At 44.8% G+C, this 24,146-nt stretch overlaps 2 protein-coding genes across 2 annotated transcripts; one reads left to right on the top strand and one right to left on the bottom strand.

Moving 5' to 3' along the window:
• Nucleotides 1–4,061: 4,061 nt before the first annotated feature.
• Nucleotides 4,062–19,848, bottom strand: LOC119401333 (atlastin-2). The gene is made up of 10 exons (XM_037668047.2): nucleotides 19,568–19,848; nucleotides 19,126–19,453; nucleotides 18,818–19,030; nucleotides 18,513–18,731; nucleotides 18,278–18,442; nucleotides 18,160–18,216; nucleotides 18,032–18,103; nucleotides 13,001–13,150; nucleotides 7,391–7,672; nucleotides 4,062–4,303 (listed from the first exon to the last, which is right to left on the bottom strand). Exons 2-10 carry the CDS (start codon nucleotides 19,444–19,446, stop codon nucleotides 4,184–4,186), a joined length of 1,599 nt encoding a protein of 532 aa, XP_037523975.1. The 5' UTR covers nucleotides 19,447–19,453; nucleotides 19,568–19,848; the 3' UTR covers nucleotides 4,062–4,183.
• A 493-nt stretch (nucleotides 19,849–20,341) lies between these two features.
• Nucleotides 20,342–24,142, top strand: LOC119401335 (male-enhanced antigen 1). The gene is made up of 4 exons (XM_037668051.2): nucleotides 20,342–20,780; nucleotides 23,032–23,085; nucleotides 23,450–23,525; nucleotides 23,971–24,142. The coding sequence occupies exons 1-4, from the start codon at nucleotides 20,589–20,591 to the stop codon at nucleotides 24,114–24,116; spliced, it is 468 nt and encodes a 155-aa protein (XP_037523979.1). The 5' UTR covers nucleotides 20,342–20,588; the 3' UTR covers nucleotides 24,117–24,142.
• The last annotated feature ends 4 nt before the right edge of the window (nucleotides 24,143–24,146 follow it).

The raw sequence follows: 24,146 nt of genomic DNA, 5'->3' as shown, positions 1-24,146 counted from the left end.
CCAACAATTTTGTTCGCAGCCATAAGTAATTAAGTGAAGTAATTAGCAAGTAGTCGTAGCCATCTTACAAAAAAGTTATCACTGTGGTCATATTTGTGTCGCGTAGAAAGATACAGCCAACAATTTTGTTCGCAGCCATAAGTAATTAAGTGAAGTAATTAGCAAGTAGTCGTAGCCATCTTACAAAAAAGCTATCACTGTGGTCATATTTGTGTCGCGTAGAAAGATACAGCCAACAATTTTTTTCGCAGCCATAAGTAATTAAGTGAAGTAATTAGCAAGTAGTCGTAGCCATCTTACAAAAAAGTTATCACTGTGGTCATATTTGTGCTGCGTAGAAAGATACAGCCAACAATTTTGTTCGCAGCCATAAGTAATTAAGTGAAGTAATTAGCAAGTAGTCGTAGCCATCTTACAAAAAAGTTATCACTGTGATCATATTTGTGTCGCGTAGAAAGATACAGCCAACAATTTTTTTCGCAGCCATAAGTAATTAAGTGAAGTAATTAGCAAGTAGTCGTAGCCATCTTACAAAAAAAGTTATTACTGTGGTCATATTTGTGTCACGTAGAAAGATACAGCCAACAATTTTTTTCGCAGCCATAACCTGGAGGCAGTTGCATTGGGTGAATGTTGAAGGCAGCATTGTTGTTAATAAAGGAAGTGCATGTGCCTGCTGCTGTTACAGTGACAAGCTGTTGACACTAGTTCAGCAGGAGGTCCTCTTATGGGAGACTGCAGTCCTTTCTTGTATTCCAAAACATTATGTTGTAGCACCCACAAGCACATTTCGGATGCTGAATAAATAGTGAATATGTTGCACTTTCACAACGTGCATGCAAACAGGCAGTACAGATGGGTGTAGGACTGTAGGTGCAAAGTTACAGTGTGAATGTACGCTGTCAGCTTTGTACTTGCAGGGCATTGTTGCTACCCATTGCCTGTCATCGAAGTAGGCAATAAGCTGCTTCCAGAAAGGCGCATAAGACATCATATCAGTAGACACATGAAAGCACAAAATGCGTGCATACACAAGAGCAGGTAACATATTTTTTCTGTGAGGGCTTTTTTTGTTAAGAAAACGGGTATTTCAGCTCCTCTCCAAGTCGCTCCATGATTTAGAATGAGCGTATGAATGGAAGACATGGAATGCAGCTTGCTACACACTGTTTCAGGTTTGTCCTCGTCGTTGGCGTACCCTTGTGTTGCCATATTACTTGTGCCAACCGATGCATTATGGACTTGAGTGGCACTTGCGGAGCGGTAACTGCAGCCAACAGATTTTGCAGATTTTGCAAAGGCAGGTCTACCTGCTGCAAGCAACATCTTTTTCCTACACAGTGACATACTGAGCAATTGTAGCATTCTACTCCTAGGCACAAGCTCATGCAGCTTTATTCCAGTGGAGGTGTACCAGTTCTTATGTAACAAGTGTTGTGTACACATCAGAGTAATCGAGATGTCTAAAAGTCAAAATTAATATAGAGCCATTCACTAAAATATCTTAAAGCACCTGTGTTGCTTACAGACATTAAATAAAGAAGTCACTCAATGAATTAATTTAATAATGGCTTTATGCACAGTGGATGTTTAATAAAACTTGAACCTAACTTTGAAAGTAGATTGGTACACCTCCAATGAATAATGCGATACTGTTCGAACATTTCTCAACTTGCAAAACCATTTCTTGAAATGAGGTTAGTTAATTTGTCTTGAGCATGTTTTAAATATTTGACCGAAAGTACAAGACATCTTCGAAAATTTGTAGAATGGGTTCTCAGGAAAACTCATTTTGAAGTTGTTATCATGATATCTTACGTTCTTTCTGAAATACAGATGACACAGACACACCGCGTTACTTGACATCAGTGACTAACCCTTTCAAAACTAACACACCAAGGACATGGAGGCTAAAATGTTTGAGGCCCGAGTACTTAGATTTAGGTGCACGTTAAAGAACCCCAGGTGGTCGAAATTTCCGGAGCCCTCCACTACGGCGTCTCTCATAATCAAATCGTGGTTTTGGGACGTCAAACCCGAGATATATTATTATTATTAACACGCCAAGGATGACGAGGCGCCTTTGACGAAGATGGGTCCACCTGTCGAAACATCGGCCAGCCTGTCTGAGGCACCTACCCGTGTTCAAACAGCCTGTAAATAACATAGTGTTTCCAGCCATTGGTCTCCACCTGTACTAAAGAAATCCAAAGGAATTTATGAAATGTATGTAGTTACTATGTTCTTGCATGTCTGGATGGCAGCACTACCAATCATCTTTCAAAAGTATGGGGACCAGCGCACTCATTGTAAAAGAGAATAGGCCACAGCATCCCGTGCCTGTCAGCAATTTCATTATGAACAGGGAAATCAACCTCTGTCTTTAATTACGAAAGCCAGGATCGCTGCAGACATAGGTGCAAACACATTCATTGACAGGCACTCTAGCTTTATTCTTGGGGAACACAAAGCACTGCAATACAGTTGCATAAGTGCACAGTGAAGCCATATTTTTCATATATTGCAGCATTGCCTGAAGGCCCAGAAGATAGAACCTTGTGAAAAATAATCAGCTTTATTGATTGTTTCTGAGCAGTGTAAAACTTTTCAGGCATGGATTACACCATAAAAAACAATATTTAAACTTGCGAATAATAAGAACGGTAACTATGATTAAATTGATAATCACACTTCAGAAAAACAGTACAACACGAAACATCTGCAAATAACATGTCTTAGGTGCAGCACTATTTTTGGAGTTTGGTTCAAGTTACGTTAAACAACTGGTATGACTGGCTATAACTTGTAATTCTTGCATGAAACTTGATGTAATGTTACATATACCTAGCACACCAGAGCTATGGGTGTTCGGAAGCTCTCTTGCTCTCAACCTGCACAGAGCCAGATTTGCCATGAACACTTTGTCACACAAACCGCACATGGTCTTATCATAGCAACATTCTGGAAGCCAGCCTGTATGCACCAGCAGACCTGACCAAGAACGTACTCATATTTACATTTCTCTGGTGTCAAACATTGCTGTTTTGTACAGCATTTTAATCAGTTAAAAATAACTGATTTTCTATACTTCATGGAATTTCTAATGTTATTAAGAGTTAGCTGTTCTGTATACATTTTACTTTTTAAAATTGCCAGTGCCATGTAGTAGTAACATAAATCTTTTCATTCAGGAGGATTACTCAAAGAGGTGAACATTACTTAGACTGGAAATAAAATGCATAATTCATAATTACGAACTATGCAATAATCTACTTTTAATTACTTCAGCACAAATATTGCAATGTATGAAGGAAGGGAATTCTGAGGGCTCGTTTTCTTTAACACAACCATTAATATTGCAATGTAGTAAATTAAGCCAATGGTTTCACAAGCGACATCCACTTGGAACTATTTCGAGATCAGTGCTGTCAAAATTTCAGTAATATGAGCTGTTTCACTAACTTTCTCAGGAAAACGATTTTTATGCACTGAAGCTCAGATACTACTTTAACACCAAAACACTTAATCACAAAGTTTGAGATTGCATATTTTGAAATTTTAGTCATCCGCACAGTATGTTCGTAGTGGATTCGACTTTCAAGAGCATCAGCTACAATTTCCAAATTGAAACGGTTGCAGTAAAGTTCTGACTTCAATTAGAGAAACGTTCTTAATCACACATTCGTTCCAATTGGTTAAAATGATCTTGATTAATCAAAATGAATATTTATTTTGACTATGAATGAAATTTTTATTTAATATGACTCATATGACTACTCATACGACCAAGGTGAAGTCCTCCAGCAACCATCGAAGAACGGCTGGCTCTCTCTTCAGTGATTTCGTGCATCTTTCTCCAAAAGAGGCACACCTGTGCTGACACGCTGTGGGCAAATGGCTTTAGAAGTTCATCAAATTTCTATGTATTCATTTCAGTTGCAACCTAAGGAGGTTCCATTCATTAACGGTTTATTGAGTAAACCGGAAGTGACTACGACCACCCATTGGGCATGGTGAGCTTGAGACATTCGTTGTAGTCCGTTGGGAGGGAAGGCGACGGGTGCACAACGAGGGCCTTTTATTCCTCCATAACGGTACAAAGAAAGAGAAACGGAGAGGCCACAACAAGGCACTTGGGTGGTGTTTGAGTCTTGGCATGGAGAGAGAGAGAGAGAGGGGCTCGTCAGTTGGCCTTGAGCCGGCCGTTGGGGGGCGGGGCCCGTGTGCCCTCGCCCGCACCCCCCGTGAGGTGCGGTGGGAGCACCCGGTCTTGCATCACAGTCTTGTACAGGGGCTTGAGCAGCTGCGACAGTTCAACACAGAACGCGTGAGGCTGCTGTGTCAACAATCCAACACAGAAGACTTGCATTTACACTCGGCAGTCTAAGCTAGTACTGAAGTATTCTTTCCCAACAACAACGACAACAAAAAAAGGACAGGCCTTAATCACATATAAATACAACAGGGCAAATCTCAGCCTCCCATTTTTATAACTCCCTGTTGTGCACTAGTACTAGTTTACTATGTCATCATGCAATAGTATTGCGACTGAGTTCTGCAGAATCCCACAAGGTGGTGGAGGGTTAAGAAAAAGAAAATAGACTACCACCCATTTGCAGCAAAAAGCCACAAGGAAATTCATGCGAATAGATATCCTTGTGGCTTCGTGCTACAAACGGGTGGTCGTCTATTTTCTCTCTCTTTTGTCATCATGCAATGTCACATCTTAGTTCTTTTTTAACAGATAGAGGGAAAAAGTACCCAGGACACAAGATTTGCGAACTTAACCTGAGCAGTTAGTTTCTATTTAAAAGTTTCAGTCTGTGGTAGATTTCGTGACCGGTACGGTTACCCATTAAACTAGAAAGGTCATGCACTAACAGAGAATAAATTTGCATTTGCTGTGAAGCACACTTGCTTTCAAGTTATAACAATTGCCTAGCCTCATTGCATCAACAATTGTACTCCCGGATCACTACTAGCACCAGAACTTACCAGCCTCCTAAAGTGCTCTTGGAGCAGTTGACTGCTTCGTTATTTTCACAAAGCATTTTCCACAGCTAAAATGTTACTGAAAGCCATCATGGTTTATGTTGCTTACCATGTACACAGTTTTTCCGACAACCCACCACCTGACGCTTTAAACTACTTGTGTCTGCAATCTTAACGGCAGTTGGCAGCCAAATCTAAAATGGAAGCGATGGCATAGAGATCGGACAAAGGCCGCGTGATAAGGAAGGGCTGCGAGAGTGTGTACGCGTGCCCTTATCTGTCTGCCCTTGTGTCTCTGTCTAAATATGCAAGGCTCACTTCAATCCTCCTTGTTTGCATTGGCACAGCAAGTGTCACCTCTGGCAGCTCCACAGGCATGCTGAAAGAGCAATGAAAACTGGCACACTCTTGCCAAGCAGGAGCAGGCATACAGTACAGAATGTTTTATGTGAGCCTGATTAGCTGTATTTTTTATTCGCAAAAACAAAAACATATAAGATAGCTGCTTCAGCTTGTATTGTGTTGTGTTTCTAACAAAGAGTGTTTCAACCAAAGCTTGTCTAGTCAGGTAGCATGCTCTAAAAAAATAATAATAATAACAAATTTTTAAAAATGTGGCCATTGTTCAAGCCGAAATTATTATCTTGAAGTTCCGAACAGCCTTATGGGCTCTTTGTTGACAACGCAGCAGATACTGGTCATCTGCTGCGCTGCAAACAGGAAATCTCTACGAGTTGTAAAATGTCAATAATAATTTTGACTTGGTCAGTAAAAGTAATTTTTTGTTTTGTAAACGAACCTTTGGGACTACTTGCCCTGATACGGAGAGCTATATGCAGTATGACCTCAATTCATGCTTTGTTTGCTTTTCTTTCTTTTTGAAGACACTGACTTCTTGGGCATCTTTCAACCCCATTTTGTAATGAAGGCAGGATGATAACAATAACTTCTGACCAAATTTGACTACCATATTTCCTTGCACACTACCAGTACTGGTTAGCACCATCCAATACACTTTAACCTCAATATAACGAATACGGATAAAGTTATTGGTTAAGGGGGGACATGGCAATGAAAACTATCTTTGTCATTTATGGAGATAAAGTGATGAAATTTGGCATGTAGATGTGATATGTTGTGCTGATATCATAACTGAAATTGGTTTTGAGCTATCTGTCGTAGTTTTTGAGTTACAACACTTGATAGACTCTCACTGTCATTCCAAAGTTAATAAATGAATTAGACACAAGTTCGTCAAGATTTTTGCATAAGGATATTCACAAGGGCCCATTCTGTGCCGTAATGCTATTGGTTTATTTTTTAATATTCAAATAAGCACACAAAAATTTTTGAAATTCTTTGTACATATTGTCGTACTAACAACTTTTACAAAAAGCAAATTGTAAAAATCTGTATGACATGCAGACAAATATGAACAGCTTTACGGCACTCACCAATGTCTCAGGATCTAGGCACAGAAAACGGAATTGTTATATCTTTATTTGTTGTGAAATGGCACAGGGATGACTGACAGCAACTGCTCAAAAAATGAAAGCTGAGAAAATGGAGCTCAAAGATAAGAAAATGGAACTTAAAAGGAAGCTAGTTTTATTTTTCACTGGAAAAATGCAGTTTTGCGGCTATCTTGAGCTCTATCTGTCCTCTTTATGATGACGTCGATATGGTGGCACTGTATCAAGAGGAAACTGCAGATCTGCATTTTCTAAAGCCCAATTTTCTCATAGTTTCTGATGACAGCACACTAGTAAAATGCTTTCTTTTTGAACTTCTACTGCTTATTTTGGTCTAATATTTCACCATGACTTAAAATATGGTCTCAGAATTGCAGACAAAAATAAATCGCAAAATTGAACATTCTGACCAAATTTACCATTCACATTGCCACGTCCCCCTTTAAATGAGCAGCAGCTGTCGTAAATATATGTTTACGACGGATTTCCAGATGTAATGAAGCTATTTTCGTGTTAGCTGTGACTTCATTATAACAAAACTTTACTGTACTGGCCGAATGATGGCTCATCTTGGCCAACTATTGGCTAACGTCAGATAATGTTCATTAGCTATGCCTACAGCTGGCTTTTGTTGGCTAACTTTTCAATCCACTGACCGAGCTTTTCTCTTGCGGACGCCTTTGCAACGGATCAGCTGGCAGACTACCAATTGGAGTCTGCCAAACCGACTCTCTACACTTCATGGAATTTCTAATGTACTGAGAGAGTGCTAGTTGTTCAATATACATGCATGATGCCTTTGGGGCAACTACTTGCAAGGCATCAATCACAATGGGGCTGATATCTCAATCCGCTGACTGAGTTTTCCTCTTGCGGATGCCTTTGGAATGGATTACTTGGCAGACTACCGATCGGAGATTACTCACGCTGGCCCAGATGATGTTTGCGATGTTGTCTATCTGGGCACCGACTTCGCGCATGTCGCCGCTGTACCGCACGTAGCCCCAAAGGCAGAGGCTGACCAGCGACAGGCCCATGAGCAAGTTGCAGAAGTTGGAGAGGCTGTAGATGCCGAGCAGGCCAAACGCGCCCGACACAAAGTAGAAGGCCAGCACGACGGCAAACAGGGTCGCCGGGGTGCGCGCCGCCGCAAAGATGTTCTTGCCCTCGTTATGCTTGGCAAAGTTCTGGAAGGTCTGGTCGATCTCCTGCGGAAGCACCGCAACACGTGCAATGCGCGTGCGCAAGAGCGTTAGACAAGTTTTCCTGACGTGGCCGAGATGCACGTTTCAACATTTCAGTTGGCCGCTACGTGAACGAAAAATCATGCGGGATTTCTCGCGTCTGCTGCGATCTCACCTTTCTTACGCTACGTAATATCCGCGACAAATTTGTCTTTTCGTGCTCTGTTAAGACATCTCAAATTGCAGCTGAATTTGTCAGCTGCGGGCCACTGCTCCCTCACGGATTTCAGTGTAACCAACAAAATAGAATTGAAGGCAAAATTGTGAAATGTCACTGATCGGGACAGTTGTCCTGATATGGTATAAGAAGCTATGTGAAGTGACAAACTTGTGGTTTGAGCTCAGCACGTATGTAAGATGTCTTACAGAGCAGTTTGTCACAGGTATAACTAAGCATGATTAGCACAATTTACACGAAAAGAGGGCAAATGAGGGCAAAGCTGTCACAAAACAAGTTGACAAAGACAAGTCGTAGAACCACAACACGAATCCTGTAGCACATAAAAAAGTAGTAGGAGACAAACTGTTACACACGTTCTGTCCCACGGCCATTCTTTCTGCAGCAAACAAGAGCAATGATGCACCATGTTTACATGTGCATGCCAACTTCCATGTGACTGCCTTTAGAGCACTACACTGCACCAGTAAAAGAGTTCAATAGAAATTATGTTTCCGGCTAAAACACTGGCTCACTTGCTCTACAAGTTCATATTTCAGAGGCATAATAATGATAATAATCGTTGGGGTTGAACATCCCAAAACTAAGATGATTATGAGAGACGCCATAGTGGAGGGCTCCGGAAATTTCGACCACCTGGGGTTCTTTAACGTACACCTAAATCTAAGTACACGGGTCTCAAGCATTTTTGCCTTCACCGAAAATGCAGCGGTCGCCGCCGGAAATGTTTCAGTGGCAGAAATATCAAACAGTTATAACAACCCCTTTGCAATTCCACGCTAAAGTATATCAAACTACCACTCACCTCCTCATTAACAATGTTGAATACTGCATCGTGTTGCGCCTCTGCAAGTGTGCTTTTCCTAATTTGCTGTGCTCAATGGCATTGAAAATATTTATGCCAACAAAACCACACTGTTTTGAAGACACTCAAACAGGGCATGGAGGCAGTGCAGGCTATGGAGGGAAAATGGGCAAAGGACATGCCTCAAAACATGAATGCCTTGCGCGACAAGAATTTTATCCGTGCTCCGAAGCAATGATTTAACCTTAATAAGCTTTACTGCATTGCAACCGAGTAGTGCGGCGAAGAATGCTAACAGAAGAGAAATGCCATGCAGTGAGGCATATTAACCCAGTGGCGGATCCAGAGGGGGGGCGGTAGGGGCGATCGGCCCCCCCCCCCCAAAGCATGTGTCAGCCCCCCCCCCCCCCCCCCCCGCCTGCCTGCAGTGCCTGTCTCTCCTCATCCCTACCCTACCATCCCCCCCCCCCCCCCCCCCCCCCCCCCAAAGTTGGCACCTGGATCCGCCCCTGTATTAACCTATGCTTATGTTATTGGAAGCAGGACTGCCATGCTGCTTGAAGAATTCAGGAGCTCCCCCCCCCCCCCCTTTCCACCTGATACACACTTTCCACCAAAAAGCTCGAAAGAAAAATAACTGAAATTTCTCAAGCCTTTAACACAGTCTTGGAGAAACAAATAGGTAAATTCCTGCTTTACACAATGTCAAACAAATCGATATCCATCGTCTGAAACAAAGAATTTCCAGATATGATCCCAACAGGCATGTTCTGTATTGAATAATCCATATATTGAACTATTTCGTGGTCCGCTTTGAGTTCCACGTATGTCTGTTTCCCTGTATACCATAAGGTCAATGCTACGTCGCGATATGGAAAGGCTTGGATACACCAAACTGGCCGTGAGAATTCTCAACCATAATTCTCAACACAACTTCGAGAACAGCACGGATTATCTAGACTACAGAACTTATGAATGGTCGGGAAAGTAATGAAAAATTCTGAAACTGCCATTTACAGTAATTAGTGAAAATATCTCATGAACCTCCCCACTTCCCCCCCTGCGGCAAAATGTCGGCATATGTAAGCGCAGCATACATGACCAATTCGGGGTTTTTGCCCTGTAGAATTAGTGCTGACTTTAAACACTTTCTTTGCAAAGTAGTTGGCAAGACAAAAAGGTTGCTGTCACTAAATTTGCATAACTCTGTATATGAAATGGAGAAGTGGGGGGGGGGGGGGGACTATGCCAATTTTGCATAATTATGGGGCTTCAACAACACAATGGACAGTGTGCCAACTCTTCTTTTGCTAGAAAAAAAAAAGACCTTGCTACCTTCATGGTTGCACAGAACGCACAATTCTGGCTTATCCACATTCTGAGAGCAAATGAGCCAACAGTTTAGCCGAAGGAGTATGCCCTACCTTACTCTTTTAGAGGCACAACACTTATCGGTCAGCAGCTTGTACAGCAATTTCGTCATGCTAAAATTGTTATGGTGCGTGCAAAGTGTTATCGTCCGTGCCTTGCTTTGTTAGCCTCATGCACATATAAATGAGCTATTACAGTGCCCATATGGAAAAAAAAGCAAAGAAAGCACGAGATGGCGTTAAATGACAGGTGGATTGACAAGTATTTTACTTATTTTTTCACACTTTTCTCCTGCTGGGGTATTGCAACCATCTTATCAACCAACAATCCACAAACACTAGTTTGCTTTTAGCACAGAGTTGAGAGGTGATTAATCATAGTGTGCTATGCCTATTTTCTTAACATGTCCCATAGCTGTCTATGGCAAATTAATTGCAAGTTGTCCAACATTCTGTACTTCAATTCAATAGGCACTCAATAATAATAATAGGGCAGGGGTTCCTCCTTTAATACCCACAAGGCTAACCGTTACCCTCCTCCTTGTGGCAAGTTCTTAAAGCGGAGCAAAATTTGATGCGACGACCTAGCTAGGCTGTTTTTTTCCGAGAAATTCTTTGTTATGTGTAACATTCATACAATGCAGCCGTAGGGAACTGTTCACTGAGCAGCACAAAAATGAGCTTTTAAAAAACTGGCCATTAACACTTGTGTACTAAAGAGGATGGGTGCAACCATTGTAGTGGCAAATCTGTATCTCACTTTGTCCTACAACTTCCCTCTGCTGGAAAATGTTGCCGAGTAAGCCTGGCTAGGAGCAAATCAATCCAGGCATTCTGCCTCTGATTGATTGAATTTGATTGATTGTGCAAGAACTAAGGGATAGTGCTCGCACAAGCACTATCCCCTAGTGTGCTCTTGCGACCAAGTCAAGCCATGAAGTCTGACACCTAGTAGTCTCAGTTGCCAACTTAATTGCTGCGCTTCAGTCATCTGGGCGGGGCCACTCCATACTTCTTAAGTTGTACCCAACTAAGCTCCTGGTGCATTTTTCGCACATTGCAGGCTTCTTTTCGGGCTTGTTAAAAATACAGTCAAACCTCGATATATCGAACATGGACATATCGAATTATTGCCTATATCGAACGGTTCCTATATCACGTGGGAAATCGCATGCATTTTTAATTTTTTATTTCGAACGAAGTTTGACGTATAATGGATATATCGAACTCGGCCACCCCAAACCGCCCGCGCTCCGTTGACAGGCGGCGAGCTTTCCCGCAACTCTCGAAAATAGCGGTAGCGCGGTGGGCGTTTACGACTGCTGCACACATCAATGGCGCCGAGTGCGCCACTTGAACGTAGCGGCATACGCACGCCGCAGCCTTGCAGCAACGACGCACTGCACTTGTTGCACCAGCTCCTCCTTGATAGTATCGCCAGGCATCCGTCGCATCGGTCGTTGTTGTGCTCGTGTGTTAGGCCTGCCGCGCGTTGTGGTGTGTGTAGCGATGGCTGCAGACGCGAAGAAACGGACGACCCTGACTTTTGCAGCAAAACTGGAAGCAATCCAGCGCGTTGAGAATGGTGAGAAGAAGTCGAGCGTCGCGGACGGGTTAGGCATACCAAGGAGCACATTGAGTACTCTGCTCAAAAACAACGCCGACATAAAGGCCAAGGCCGAGAAGAGTCAGCACGCGGGCTTCGGTGGACGCACTGACGAAGCATCAGTGGAAGAATCCGAGGAAGCTGGGTTGGCATGCGCAGATGAAGAAAGCGAGCTCGCCGAAACGTGGAGCAAGCTGGAGAGCTTTGTTGGTGCGGAGCCGCAAAGCATGTGCATCGAAGACTTCGTTGGAGGTGACGACAGCACTGGTACAACGGCGGAGCTAACGGATGTAGAGATCGTCGCCGAAGCTACCACTGAGCAGCCGAATGAAGACGCTGCCGAGGTGGATCCCGCAAGCGCTGATGGTACCCCGCTCCCGACATCAGCTGAGGTTGTAGCCGCTTTGGCCCTTGCGCGCCGCCACTGCAGCGCGATTGAAGGCACCGGCCTTTCACTTCTGGATCGCCTGGACTATGTTGAGGCCGCAGTCGTCAAACACGCCATTGCCAACAAAAAGCAGGCTACTCTTTTTCAGTATTTTAAGCCAACACAAATACTTTGTTTGAATCTTCAAGTGAGTATTTACTGCACCACGATTGGTTCGTTGGTTGTTTTCTACAAGTTCTTGACGCATGTTTTATGTGATTTTTTATATCGAATTCTGGATATATCGAACTATTTCGCGATCGCCGTGCCGTTCGATACATCGAGGTTCGACTGTATTTGTGCAACAGAAACAAAAAGCTGGATCAGAGGTGTTTCAGGAGGGTCTAGAAATTTTCTCACTGACATTCTTGCTCTAATGATATTATTTCAGAAGTTAATTAATTAGTATTAACTGTGTAATTAGACAAAATACACTTGCTCCTAAATGAGAGTAAACAATGTTACCTTTGTTGTGTCCAGCTAAGTACCACTTGTACATTTTTTTGCTCGGGCAAAAGTAATGTGCGGGACCACACATAATAATGTCCATAATTAAAAAGCTGCTGTGACAACACCAGTATATTTTTGAAGTTTTGCACAAAGCAAGTCTATCATATTTAGCCAACCAGCCCATTGCCGTGTTTTTCTACCTATCATTTCCTCCCACTGATATCGGCACTTTCAGGTTTACAGCCGTACGGTTCGATAGCCATGCAAGAACATTTTGTGCCATGCCTTTTGCTTGCGGGGGTGCAAGCCTTGAGCAGCGACGAACAACACTCACTCGGCCACCGAGAGCCGAACGAAGAAAAAAAATGGGAGAGACCTACTGTGTCTTGCACGGCCTATCGACCAGTTTGCAGCAGCAGCAGCTGCATGAGAGAATACGAATGGAAGCAAGCGTGCCTCAGTGAGTCGGTCCAGGTACTGCTGGGAGAACTCCTCGCCACCCATCTTGCGCGTGCTGGAGAACAGCTCTCGCGCTGTCTCACGTAGCCGTAGGTGGTGACTCTCCAACATCTGGGGGCTCAGGTAGGGCTGGTCTCCACCACACAGCTGCGAGCACAGGTCGTTTCCCTTTTTCTTTAAAACTTGGTTGTGGTGTGGCAAATGATGCGGACACACAGTGCTAACTTGCACTTCATTTCTGTATTACAGGCGCATTTATAATACCCAATATCAAATGACACATGACATGACATTTGCACAGTTTGTGCAAATGCAGAAAAATGAGATTAGAAAGCCCATATGACTCAAGAACGTTAAAGCAGCAATCGAACAAAGCATAACAACATGTAGCCACTAGTGTTCCTAAGCAGACAAGGCATTCAGTCAACAGAAATATATTCACAAACAAGCTAAAGCTCTAAATCACTACAAGAGGAAAATGCAGTGCAAGGGTTACGTTCAAACCAACCACCCGTACAGTGTTTTGTTTGGCGTACGAGGATTTGCTTGATGCCTCATCCCTTTGACTGCAAACCAACATTCTGGTGTCTTAGTTTAACCTAACTTGCCCTGGCTAATTTAACCTAACCTGCCCTGAATAATAAGTGACCTCCAGTGGCCTTGATTTTATACAAGGCATCCTTTGCTTTTGTGAAAATTACAAACAATATTGTGTTGAAAACGTAAAAATTACTCATACATTGTGTCCGTGACTGCAAATTATTTAGATCTCACAACCCCTTTCATTGGGAAGTGCTGGGTCTTGGTCAACAATGCTGCCAAATTATGGAACAAATAATTTCATAAAAGCACTTAGATGCTTTAACAGTGTCTGCGCCATGACTCTGCAAAACAGCTGTAGCATTAGAAATGGTAACAGAAGCCAGAGAAGGCTTTCTGAATTGTGCCAGCTCAAGTTCTTGTGCTACAGCGGTTAAATGACAGCCACTGCCAGTTTTTGAATGAAACTGGCAAAAAAAGGAAGTGCCCATTGAACTCATTAACTGGTAATGTGAGCACACTGCATTTGCTGGAGCAGTAGTTCTTCAAAAGAACTTGAACAAGAAAATGGAAATTCTGCTCAGCATAACTAGTAGGATAACCAGGAAGTGGCCACTCTTTTGCAGTTCTTGTTAGGACAAGTTCTTCTTTATGCTCAAGTCTGGCAACAGATTTGCACTAACTCATAGAGTTAGTACAGGCTCTAGAGGAAAAGCTTCCCTTAGGGCCTATGCATTAGAACCTCGGACCCCAAGGGCGCTGCCACTGCTGCCATCACCCTACCATGCGAACGTTACAAGCCTCTAAGGCCTGAGACGCGAGCTAGACTGGACGGTGGTATTCAGTTTTCATTGTAATTAATAAAAGTGAGCTCACGCGAAGTAGAGCTGTAAGTACGTGTCAACAGAAAGCGCAGACGATGACGCGACTCGCAACTCTGTCAGAAGACGCGCAATCGGCCGCGATCTGGAAATCAATTGAATATTGTAGCGCCATCTATCCAAAGTGCCTGTGAACGCATCTTCAAAATGCCCCTGTTTGATTTATGTCAACAGTATTACTAACATTGAATAGCGCTAATTTTAGCTGATCTGTAAATAGATGCAAAGGCAACAATGACACCGGTAGGGTAATGGTAGTGTTCTTGTCGCACTTTCAGCCCAGCTTTTCCTCTAGAGTCTGTACTAATTCTATGCAGTAACTGGACACTTCAGGTGGTGAAAGCCTCAGTGATATAGTAATCCATAGTATAGTACTATAATATGGATTAGTATGGATAGTAGTATTGGTACTTTTGTATCTATAGTGTAGTAATCCGAGCACTACACCATCTCTACTTTCGTATCTATAGTATTGGCCTCGAGGAGTTACGGAGTCGCCCTCTATCGGACGCGCCTCGATTGCGTGCTAGGCAGGATACCGCCGGCGCGCTCCCCGTAGGTTTTGCTGTCGGCGCTCTACAAAAACACCTCGCGGAAGCCCTCCAGGGCATTTCTGTAAGCACTTTCGAAATTAACTGTGTTCTTTAATGTCAAAATAATCATTTTCGACGAACTGAAAGCACAAGATAGTCTACAGTCGCTGTCTCTTTGCAGAAAACCGAGCACCCGCTTCACGCTGTCACCGCGTTGGAGACCCCTGAACCGGCTTCTTGCGTGAAAGGTAGTCACTCGCTGAGTGCAAACTATGTGAAATATCTCGTCAGAGTAGACTGCCTGTATAACCAAACGGAGCATAACAGAAAGAAGCCTCAAGCCAGCGATCCCACGGGTTCGCGACGACTGACGGTGCCTCTGCATATATGAGCGTCTGCATGTATGTTCGTACTGATGGTTTCGCTTTTGCTACGAGCGCGTTTTGGCACCGCGCTGTGAACTTTAGGCCGCAAAATATGAAAATTCGTGAGTAAACAAACAACTACTGTTGCGCGGACATTATCAGAGCAGTTCAAAAACAATTTTCTTACAACTGCGGCTTCGGTGCACATGGCAACTTTGTGATCTGCCGTCCCGACGATTCAGTGTTTTTTTTCTTTTTCGGTCTAAATATGGGTACGTTTCAATGTCATTTGACAAGTTGTCTCGCACTGCGTATTGATCGGTCATCTCAGCGGGCAAATGCCGCTGCTTCTGTTTCTTTATTCAGCGCATTCGTTTCGTTTGGTGCTCACATAAAACGTGAGCGAATGCGACGCCTTTTTTTAATGCTTCTTAATTATCGTTCTGTTTGCATTCCAGTGAACTTGCCGCTCTCTGTCAACAAATTCATAGACCAAAGCTTCACCACTTCGAGATTGCTGGTGGAAGAAGAACCAGTCTACGAGACCGAGCATGTAGTAGCATGCGACGCCTAGGAAAAGAAAGAAAATACAGTAACGTTTGCCGGACTTGTTCTGCAAACGTAGGCTGTGAACAAGGAGCCACATGAATTTGAAATAACGGTGAATAAAATAGAAGCTATTGCAGCAACCAGCAGCCGCAAAACAGGATAGTAATTATTTGGAGAGTACCCTAGCAATTTTGGCAGCAGTGTCGTGTCTAACGCCAACAGGGTGGCATCTTTCCCACGTAAATAAATGAGGCTCCAAGAAAATACATGGGGTTGGCCGGTGGGCCGATCACGGAGGCAATGCAAAATTTATGTAGCTTATGAAGCAATGCATGCCTCATCAAATGGGAAAGTTGCCCCTCGGCGTCCCGCGTCGGCGGCGTCAACACGAGTGATGCAAAAAATAATTGTCACGTGATGGTGTCACCATATGACGTCATCATGACGTCACAGATCGCCAAAATAGTAGCGTCATTATGACGTCACATAATGTGACGTCACATGATGACGTATTGACACGTCATGGTCGCTTTGCATTGCCTCTGTGATCGGTCACGGAGGCCGTGCAAAACCGCGTTAGGCGCAGAACGCTTTCGGAGGGGGGCGCGGGAGAATCAGTACATCGACTGACAAGAAGAAGATGGCTTTCGCCTTCTAGTCATCTTTAACGAATGCATAAGGGACCCTGTGCGTTTTTTAATTCAACGTATCTAAACAATGACTTGCGCATCTGCAGCCGATTTTGTGGACGCTGAGCACGGGGCCAACGATCAAGAGGTCGCATTGGAGGGTTCTGAGATGGCATCGCACGTGGTAAAAGGTAGCGCTTTTACCATCCTGTGGCAGATAAGCATCATTTGCCGGCGGCAGGGTCGTAGCCACGTTAGGGCACACCGGGCCCGTGCCCCCCCCCGAAATTTTTTTTTGCCATAGCATACAGAGCAGAAAATGACACTCGACCACATCTGCCTGCTCGTCCCCACTACAGATCAAGGAGGTGCCCCCCCCGAAAAAAATTTCTGCCTACGCCCCTGGCCGGCGGGAAGCGCGCGCGAACCATCGTCTCAGTGTGCGCTGTCTGCTACTCACCGAACATCGCAGGCCCGACGCAGTAATAAAAGTCGTCGTCGCGGAAGTGCTTGTTGCACACAAGACTCGTAGCGGATGGCTACTTGCCGGTTCTTAGCTTTACAACCCATGCTTCACGCTGTTTCTTTTCCCGCGGTTACCAGTGCAGGCTGACACTGGGCTCCTTTGCGTAAGCGCGGCACTGCGGCATCGAGCGGTAGAGCCCCATGTTCGTCTCCTTCGGAGGCAAATGGTTTCAATTGAGTAGAAAATGAGAGAAAACTTCCGAATTTGAACAGACCGCAGCGCATGTGGGACTTGAAACTCGTTTTCAAAGCACGCGGCAGTGCGCCACAAGCAGCCGACGCGGCCGCTGAGACCACGTGATCCTGCCAAGCACGTCACGCCGACGGTGGCGCCGGCGTTTCCAGTGGTGGGCCTCGAGGCCAATAGCGATCAGATTACTACACTACTATCACTACTTTTTTATATGTAACATAGTAATTCAAGTACTACACCACTATCTGTACTTTCGTATCTGTAGTAATCAGATTACTACACTATCCATACTCTTGTATCCTTGTTATAGTAATACAATAGACCCTTTTCATAATTGTAAAGCTAGCTTTCCTGCCATGCAGTTTGCCCAAGTAATGGCGGCTAGTCACTTACTGCAAACAGCGTGTTCTAGCGCATTTTGCTTATGCTATGACGTGGAAAATGTAGACTCGGCTCTCTTGACATAAATACGCATAATAGACAAGCCTCAGCACGTGCAACTAGGACCTCGTCTCCACTCTAAGCAAGAGAGGTGCCGCCATTAGTTGTTCAAATATGCAGTGCAGAGAAGCGCACTTGCGGATTATGAAAAGGGTCTATTACTATACTACTATTCGTACTTTTGCAGCAGTGGTATAGTAACCAGAGTACTACACCACTATCAATACTTTTGCATCCCTAGTATAGTAATCCGATTACTACACTACTATCCGTACTTAGGCAGCGGTAGTATAGTAATCCAAAACTTCACGTTGCTATAGCCACACTGTTTAGTAATGTCAGTCTGGAGCTATGAGCGTGAGTAGCACTCACCTGCTCCATGCCACTCGTGTACTTGTCCTTGGCTGTAGCCACAGCTGCCAAGTTGTTCGCCTCAGCAGTTGCCTGAAAGACAAGACTGTGCTGTAGCATGCTGTTCAAAGAGAACCATGGTTGCTCACCTCAAGCATGGACTTTGGCTCGGGTAGCTCATCACCTTTGAATATGTTCACGTACACCTGGAGGAACAAATCTAGCTGTGATAATGCCCAAGGAAGAAGGGGCAACGCGTCAGCCTACCTTAAAGTAAGACATCAACTCCTGGCAGGAGATCTTCTCGCCATTTATTTCCTTCACTAGCAGGTTGTCCGGGGCCAGAAGTGAGGGCACGAGCTCCAACAGCTGCTTCTTGAATTCCTCTTCGATGTCAGACAGGCGACCGTCAAAAGATGCCGCGGTTGCAACCTGCATCACGGAAGATTCACTTACGCTGTCACTTAGGAGGAGCAGAAGGATGCAAGAACAAATGTAATACCTTCAGCCCGGGGTGAGGCATCAGGAAGCAGCCAATCTCCGAGAAGCACGACCGGATATGCCTCCGCAGCTGTTGCAACTCCTGGTGTTGCCTGTCGGAGATCTGCAACCGCCTTTCCAGGATGGTGCTGCCACCTTTCGCACCATAGTCTGCATCGTACGGGTAGCTCCAGTCCCGCACTAAGAACAGAAGCTTCTGGAAGGGCTTTTCACTCATGTCCTGCAAGGCGCAGTGAAGCAAGCGTCAGTAAAGTGGCAACCACCTGAAAGGCACTTCGAACTGTCACTGCTGGTTCTACACATTACCTGCTGCGCCAACCTGCCATATTCGGTGAACAGTTGCAGGTGTTGCAAGTCATCCTCTTGAATGTTCTGGGAGAGGTTGTACACCTGCACCGAGCTGGTCATGGTGCTCAGCGCGAAGATGGTCGCGCAGTCCTTGACCGTCGACTCGCAGTCGAACGCTCCCTGGGTGTCCATGAACAGCACTGCGAATTGCTGGCCTTGCGAGGTGGTCACCTGCGGGTCGGAAGATAAGACCACCCGTCAAACAGATCTGACCACACGTCGGGCCGTCCGCAAAAGCGGGGACTTCGCCGACCGGGTCTTCTCACCAGGAACACCTCGTCCCACACGAGAATTCCCGTCGTGTCACGCTCGCAGCCGCCGCGCCAGGAGAAGCCCTTGAGAGGGGCCGTCGGGTCGCCCAGCCAGTCCGCCTGGCCCTGATTGCGCATGTAGCGCAGGAAAAAGTCCAGCAGAAAGGATTTGCCCTTGCGGAAGGCTCCCGCGACCGAGACTACCACGACGGGCTTGTCCTTCACGTGGTCCGCCAGCAGGATGCGGCCCAGAGCATCCTCGTCCAGCTCGAAGCTATGGTCATCCTTGGTGCGCAGGATCTGCACCGGCCGCCCGCTCTCGATCCTCTCGACCATCGCGTCCCTGCGTGATGCAAGTGTAGTGGCGCACAAGTCGTGACTGGCGAGGCCAGGCGGGACAGATCAGACCGCGCGTCGCACCGCGAGCGGGAGAAGAGGAAAGACAAGCCGCACTTACGTCCTTGTACCGTTCGGCTCCTCCAAGCAGCAGCAGCGAAATTTCTGCCTAGGTGCTCATCACCTGAGCTCGGCTGTGCTGGCTGCCGATGACATCTGCTCGCTCCAGAATCGCGCCTCGTCGTCCTCGCAACCTGCCAGACGAGATACTCCTCCCTGCCACGAAGTCAGCCCCCGCAGGTAACGACGACTGGCCCGTTCCCGAACAACACCTAGCTGCCAGGGAAGCGATCACTTTCCTCCTCCAAGGAACGGCTCGGTCTCGGTTCTGCGACTTTTTTTGCACAATAAGGCGACGCGACAACAGCGCCAAGTGCGTTTGCCAGCTGGCGCCACTGTCCGCTGACGTTTTCGATGAGCGCTGACCTCGCGATCTCGAATAATTGTTGTTAGGGAACATATTCGCTTTATTTTAGCCAACAATGCGTGGTTCCACAGCTGTGGGAATTTTCACTCTTGTGATTTGATAAATTGAAACCAAAGGCAACGAAACCGCCCACTGTAAAGCCAGCGCTCTTTTATTGTAATGCATGTGTTCAGCAAAAGCTGTTAAACAGGCGCAAAGTAGCGTCACCTGACCTAATTAAACAAACTGATATTTATGTAAATATCGTTTTGTTGTGCAAGAAATAGTTATATTGTTGCTCACTACAAAGCGCTTGCATCTGTTAGTGTCAAAACAAGATTACAAAAGCGAGTTGAGAAGTTGTGAAGTAGTGTGCCTTAAGTTGCGTAACTAAAGACTTAAATGAGCTTTGGTGAAATAGAGTATGGGTGTTCTCTGATAGAGCAATGTAGAGCAATCGAGGGGCGGGGAATGGCATGTGTGTGTTGTTGTCATTCGTATTGAAATAACCTGCTGGCACGCATATGAATGCATGTGATGCGTAACGTAACCCTGTAGCATCCCGCTCTGGTTGCGGCGGCGACGTGCTTGTGGGTGCACTGCTACGAAAATTCCCGTTAGTCGAAGCGAAACCTGTAACCACTGTACTGAAACTACACTGTACTGAAACTCCACGATGGTACTCCCGAACAACGACTTGCCGGAGCCGGACAACTCGGGTGACGACGGTGGTGGACTGTCCGTACCTGCTTATCACGTGAACCAACACGGCTCGTCCGATTCGGACTCTGAGTTTGGCGACGGGGACAGCGTCGACCTAGGCGGCTACCAGCTACTCCCTCAGGACCCGGATCAGGCGAGCGACGCGGTAGGCGCGCCACCCAGCTTAAAAAAACAATTGGTACCAATTCGGAAATTTCCACCTGGTTCCAATTGGTTCAACTTGTGAACTAGTACACAGTTGGGGCCAACTCGTTGTATGCCAATTGGGTCGAATGGTTGCAGTAGCACATAATCAATTGGGCCAATTGATTGTCTGTCAGTTGGGTCAAATTGTGCGGTAAGCGTACATAACCAATTGGGCCAATAGGTTTTGTTCTAATCGGGTCAAATTATGCAGCACAGGAAATATCAGTCTAAGTGCCCAAGCTACACACCTTGGGGATGAGCCATAACCAGGTGAAATTCCTGGATTAATCATAAAGTGCAAGTCAAACTGGCCAGAGCTTGCACGGACTTCAGCTGGCTGCTGGAAAATCCAATGCATTTGGATTCTGAAAAAATACGAATGCATTGGCTACCCTTTCATCAAAATGAGCCATGCAAAAGTGCATATATCTACCCAATCGGCATGACTTATAAATGTTTCAACCACTTAAATCTAATAGTTGGTGTCGTACGTCGTTGAAGGGCCAGTTCATTTCGTGAATACAGCAAACAAAATACCCATAAGCCTAGTGCCATCAAGAATTGTTGCAGTGCAGTTCTCATCATTGTGAATATATACACTAACTTCAAATGTTTCTGCAGCAAGTTTAACATAATTATACAGTTGAACCTCGTTGTAACGAAGTAGCACTGGAACCATAAATTAGTTCATTGTATCCGATATTCGTTCTAACAATAAAGATAAAAATCGGCTTTAAGAAATAGGCACTTTGGCTCGCATGGAAATCATAGACACAAGTGCGCATTATTCTTTGTTTCAAACCCATTACAGATGAAGTAATCCTTACCTTTCTCCTGGTGGTATTTCAAACTATGTGGACAAGATCATGAGAAGATGAAATTGCAACGTAACAAAGTTTGCTTGACTGCCACTTTTGACCACGTTTTTTAAACACATTTTTAATGTCGCAAACACATTTTAAAAGATCTGGTTGTGAGTTGTCTTTCAATATCTTTTTTTCTTTTTATGCTACTTTTCGAATTTTGATCAGCCTCGCTAGAACCAAATATTTCTTTGTTACGGCAAACATCGCTTGGGCTTTTGCGTTTTCTAGTTCATTATAAAACTATAGATGTGACCAAAATGAGGTGCGACCAACCAAAGTTCCTATTTAGTTCACTATATCAGTGTTAATTATAACAAGGTACTTGTCTGTGTTAATCGCTATGTAACTGTTATTTGGTCATACATAAAATTGTTACAGACTTCTTTCCATGTGCTCTCGCTTCTGGTTATGTGATCTTTGTTTCTGCACTAATTAGTGAATTAATAAAATCTGATACTAATTGCTATTGGGCACATGGTGTCAGTGGGAAGGCATTTGATCCTTGGTGTTTATAAGCACAGCTTTTATAAATTGGCTTGTTCAAGCACTGTGTGTTCAAGACAGAATATTGGGCTAGTTGGATATGTTTCATGCTTGTGAACAACGTCCGCTGGTAACACATGCAGTGATGAAAAAAAAAAAATGACGAGGCAGTGCTTCGACTGAAATGTGATTGGTATCCACTCAGGATGTATACACAGATCTTGCACATGCTAAGCTTTATTTACAACCGTGATGTGTGCATTTGTAATTACATAACCTTTTAAATACACCAAGTTTGTTGCATGCTTGGCTTATGTGCTATTTGCACAGGAATTCTGTACAACAAGCACAGTGTATTTTGCTTTTTTCCGCAGGTGAGAGGCTTCATTCCAGTCATACAGGGTACTTTAGGATACAATTGATTCTAATTAATTGGTGTCACTTTTAATTGCCCGCCATGGTAGTCTAGTGGTTATGGTGCTCAACTGCTGACCCAAAGGTGGTGGGATTGAATTTTGGCCGTGGCGGCCGCATTTCTATGGAGGCAAAATGCTAGAGGCCCATGCACTTAGATATAGGCGCACGTTAAAGAACCTCAGGCAGTCGAAATTTCCAGAGTCCCCCCCGCTGTGGTGTCTTCCATAATCATATCGTGTCTTGGGGATGTAAAACCCCAACAGTTATTATATTATCGCTTTTAATCTAAGCCCGAGGACATGCACCTAGAACTTTGTCTTCATCTAAATGATGGTTGGTGCCTATGCATGTGTCGCTGCTTCCTGTACATTCATGTTTCCTTCTTTGCTCAAGATTTTTAGCACACATGCTCTAATGTGGGGCTACTATGTTTGTGCTTCTTAGGAGGAGCTCGAGGAGGAACAAGAGGCCTCTCCAGGGTTTATGGCTCTACCCGAGGTAAACCCAACATTGTGGTTGTGCCATTGGATGCTCCTGCAGAAGAACATGTTGTTCATAGGCAAAACAGTGCAAAGGAAACGGACAAGTAGACACAGGACTAGCGCCGACTGCCAGCTTCTTTGGTTTATTGTGAGAATGCACTTTCTCGACGCATGTACTGCTAGAAGTGTTGATAATTTCCCCCTCTCTTGTGTGCACCTTTTCAAGGTATACTACTGTTTTCTCAAAATAAACCAAATCAGTTGGCAGTCAGCGCTAGTCCTGAGTCTACATGTCTGTGTTTCCTTTGCGCTGTTTTACATGTGGATATGTACAGACTGGCTCGCATTCAGACATTATTAAGCATGTCTTATTGTGGCAGGCTCCCAGTGAGTGGCGACCAACAGAGGAGATGCTGCGGCCTGCCGAGCCCCGACCAGTGGAACCTTTAGGACAAGGTGAGTGGCAGAGTGTAGTTGGTTAAAATCTCAACCTAAATCTTCTCAACATCTGATGAGTGTCATAATCATCAGCTTGTCTTATGTCCACTACAGGATGAAGGCCTCTTTCAGGCCTTCGTCCTAAAAGTGCCTAAATATATTTCATATTTAGGCACTTTTGGCTCGGCAAAAGTACTGGAAGCTTTCCAAGTTCAGTGTTTGGCACTCTGAGAATACCATTCAGTCCATTTTTACTGACGGAAAAAATAGCCGAACCCGATAAAATTTTGTTGAAATTAACGATATCGCGCCAACTGCTGGTTACTCCCAAGGCAGCATTGCCAGCTGTCCATTTTTATGTCCTGTCTGGCATTTTCAGCTTGAGCATATTTTTATTAAGCATGGCACCCTGTTATTAGAGCATGATGCTGAAATTTGATTTTTGATGTGCTTTCCTGTGCAGCACAAATTCAAGCGATCCAGGCAGCCATGGCAGGGTTTGAACTGCCCAGCTCTCACCTGCCTCCCTGGGCCAAAGACGTGCCCGAAGAGGAATGGAAGCAGTGCCTCTACCGCAAGCTCAAAGGCCTGGCAGCACAACAATCGTAACTTCGCAGTAAAATATGAGAACTCTTGTCG

The sequence above is a fragment of the Rhipicephalus sanguineus genome, chromosome 8 (genome assembly GCF_013339695.2).
Source record: "Rhipicephalus sanguineus isolate Rsan-2018 chromosome 8, BIME_Rsan_1.4, whole genome shotgun sequence".
Lineage (NCBI taxonomy): Eukaryota > Metazoa > Arthropoda > Arachnida > Ixodida > Ixodidae > Rhipicephalus > Rhipicephalus sanguineus.
Note: the sequence above shows the minus strand (reverse complement) of the source record. Positions and strands in the feature narration are given on the sequence as shown.

Excerpts from the sequence above, each read along its gene's own strand:
- LOC119401333 (XM_037668047.2), bottom strand. The coding sequence starts at position 19,446 with ATGGTCGAGAGGATCGAGAGCGGGCGGCCGGTGCAGATCCTGCGCACC. Across the intron at positions 13,151-18,031 it reads ACACGAGTGGCATGGAGCAG|CTGTGTGGTGGAGACCAGCC; the intron begins GTGAGTGCTACT and ends CTGTGCTCGCAG. Across the intron at positions 7,673-13,000 it reads ACCTGGACCGACTCACTGAG|GAGATCGACCAGACCTTCCA; the intron begins GCACGCTTGCTT and ends GTGCTTCCGCAG.
- LOC119401335 (XM_037668051.2), top strand. The coding sequence starts at position 20,589 with ATGGTACTCCCGAACAACGACTTGCCGGAGCCGGACAACTCGGGTGAC. Across the intron at positions 20,781-23,031 it reads CGGATCAGGCGAGCGACGCG|GAGGAGCTCGAGGAGGAACA; the intron begins GTAGGCGCGCCA and ends TGTGCTTCTTAG. Across the intron at positions 23,526-23,970 it reads AGTGGAACCTTTAGGACAAG|CACAAATTCAAGCGATCCAG; the intron begins GTGAGTGGCAGA and ends TTTCCTGTGCAG.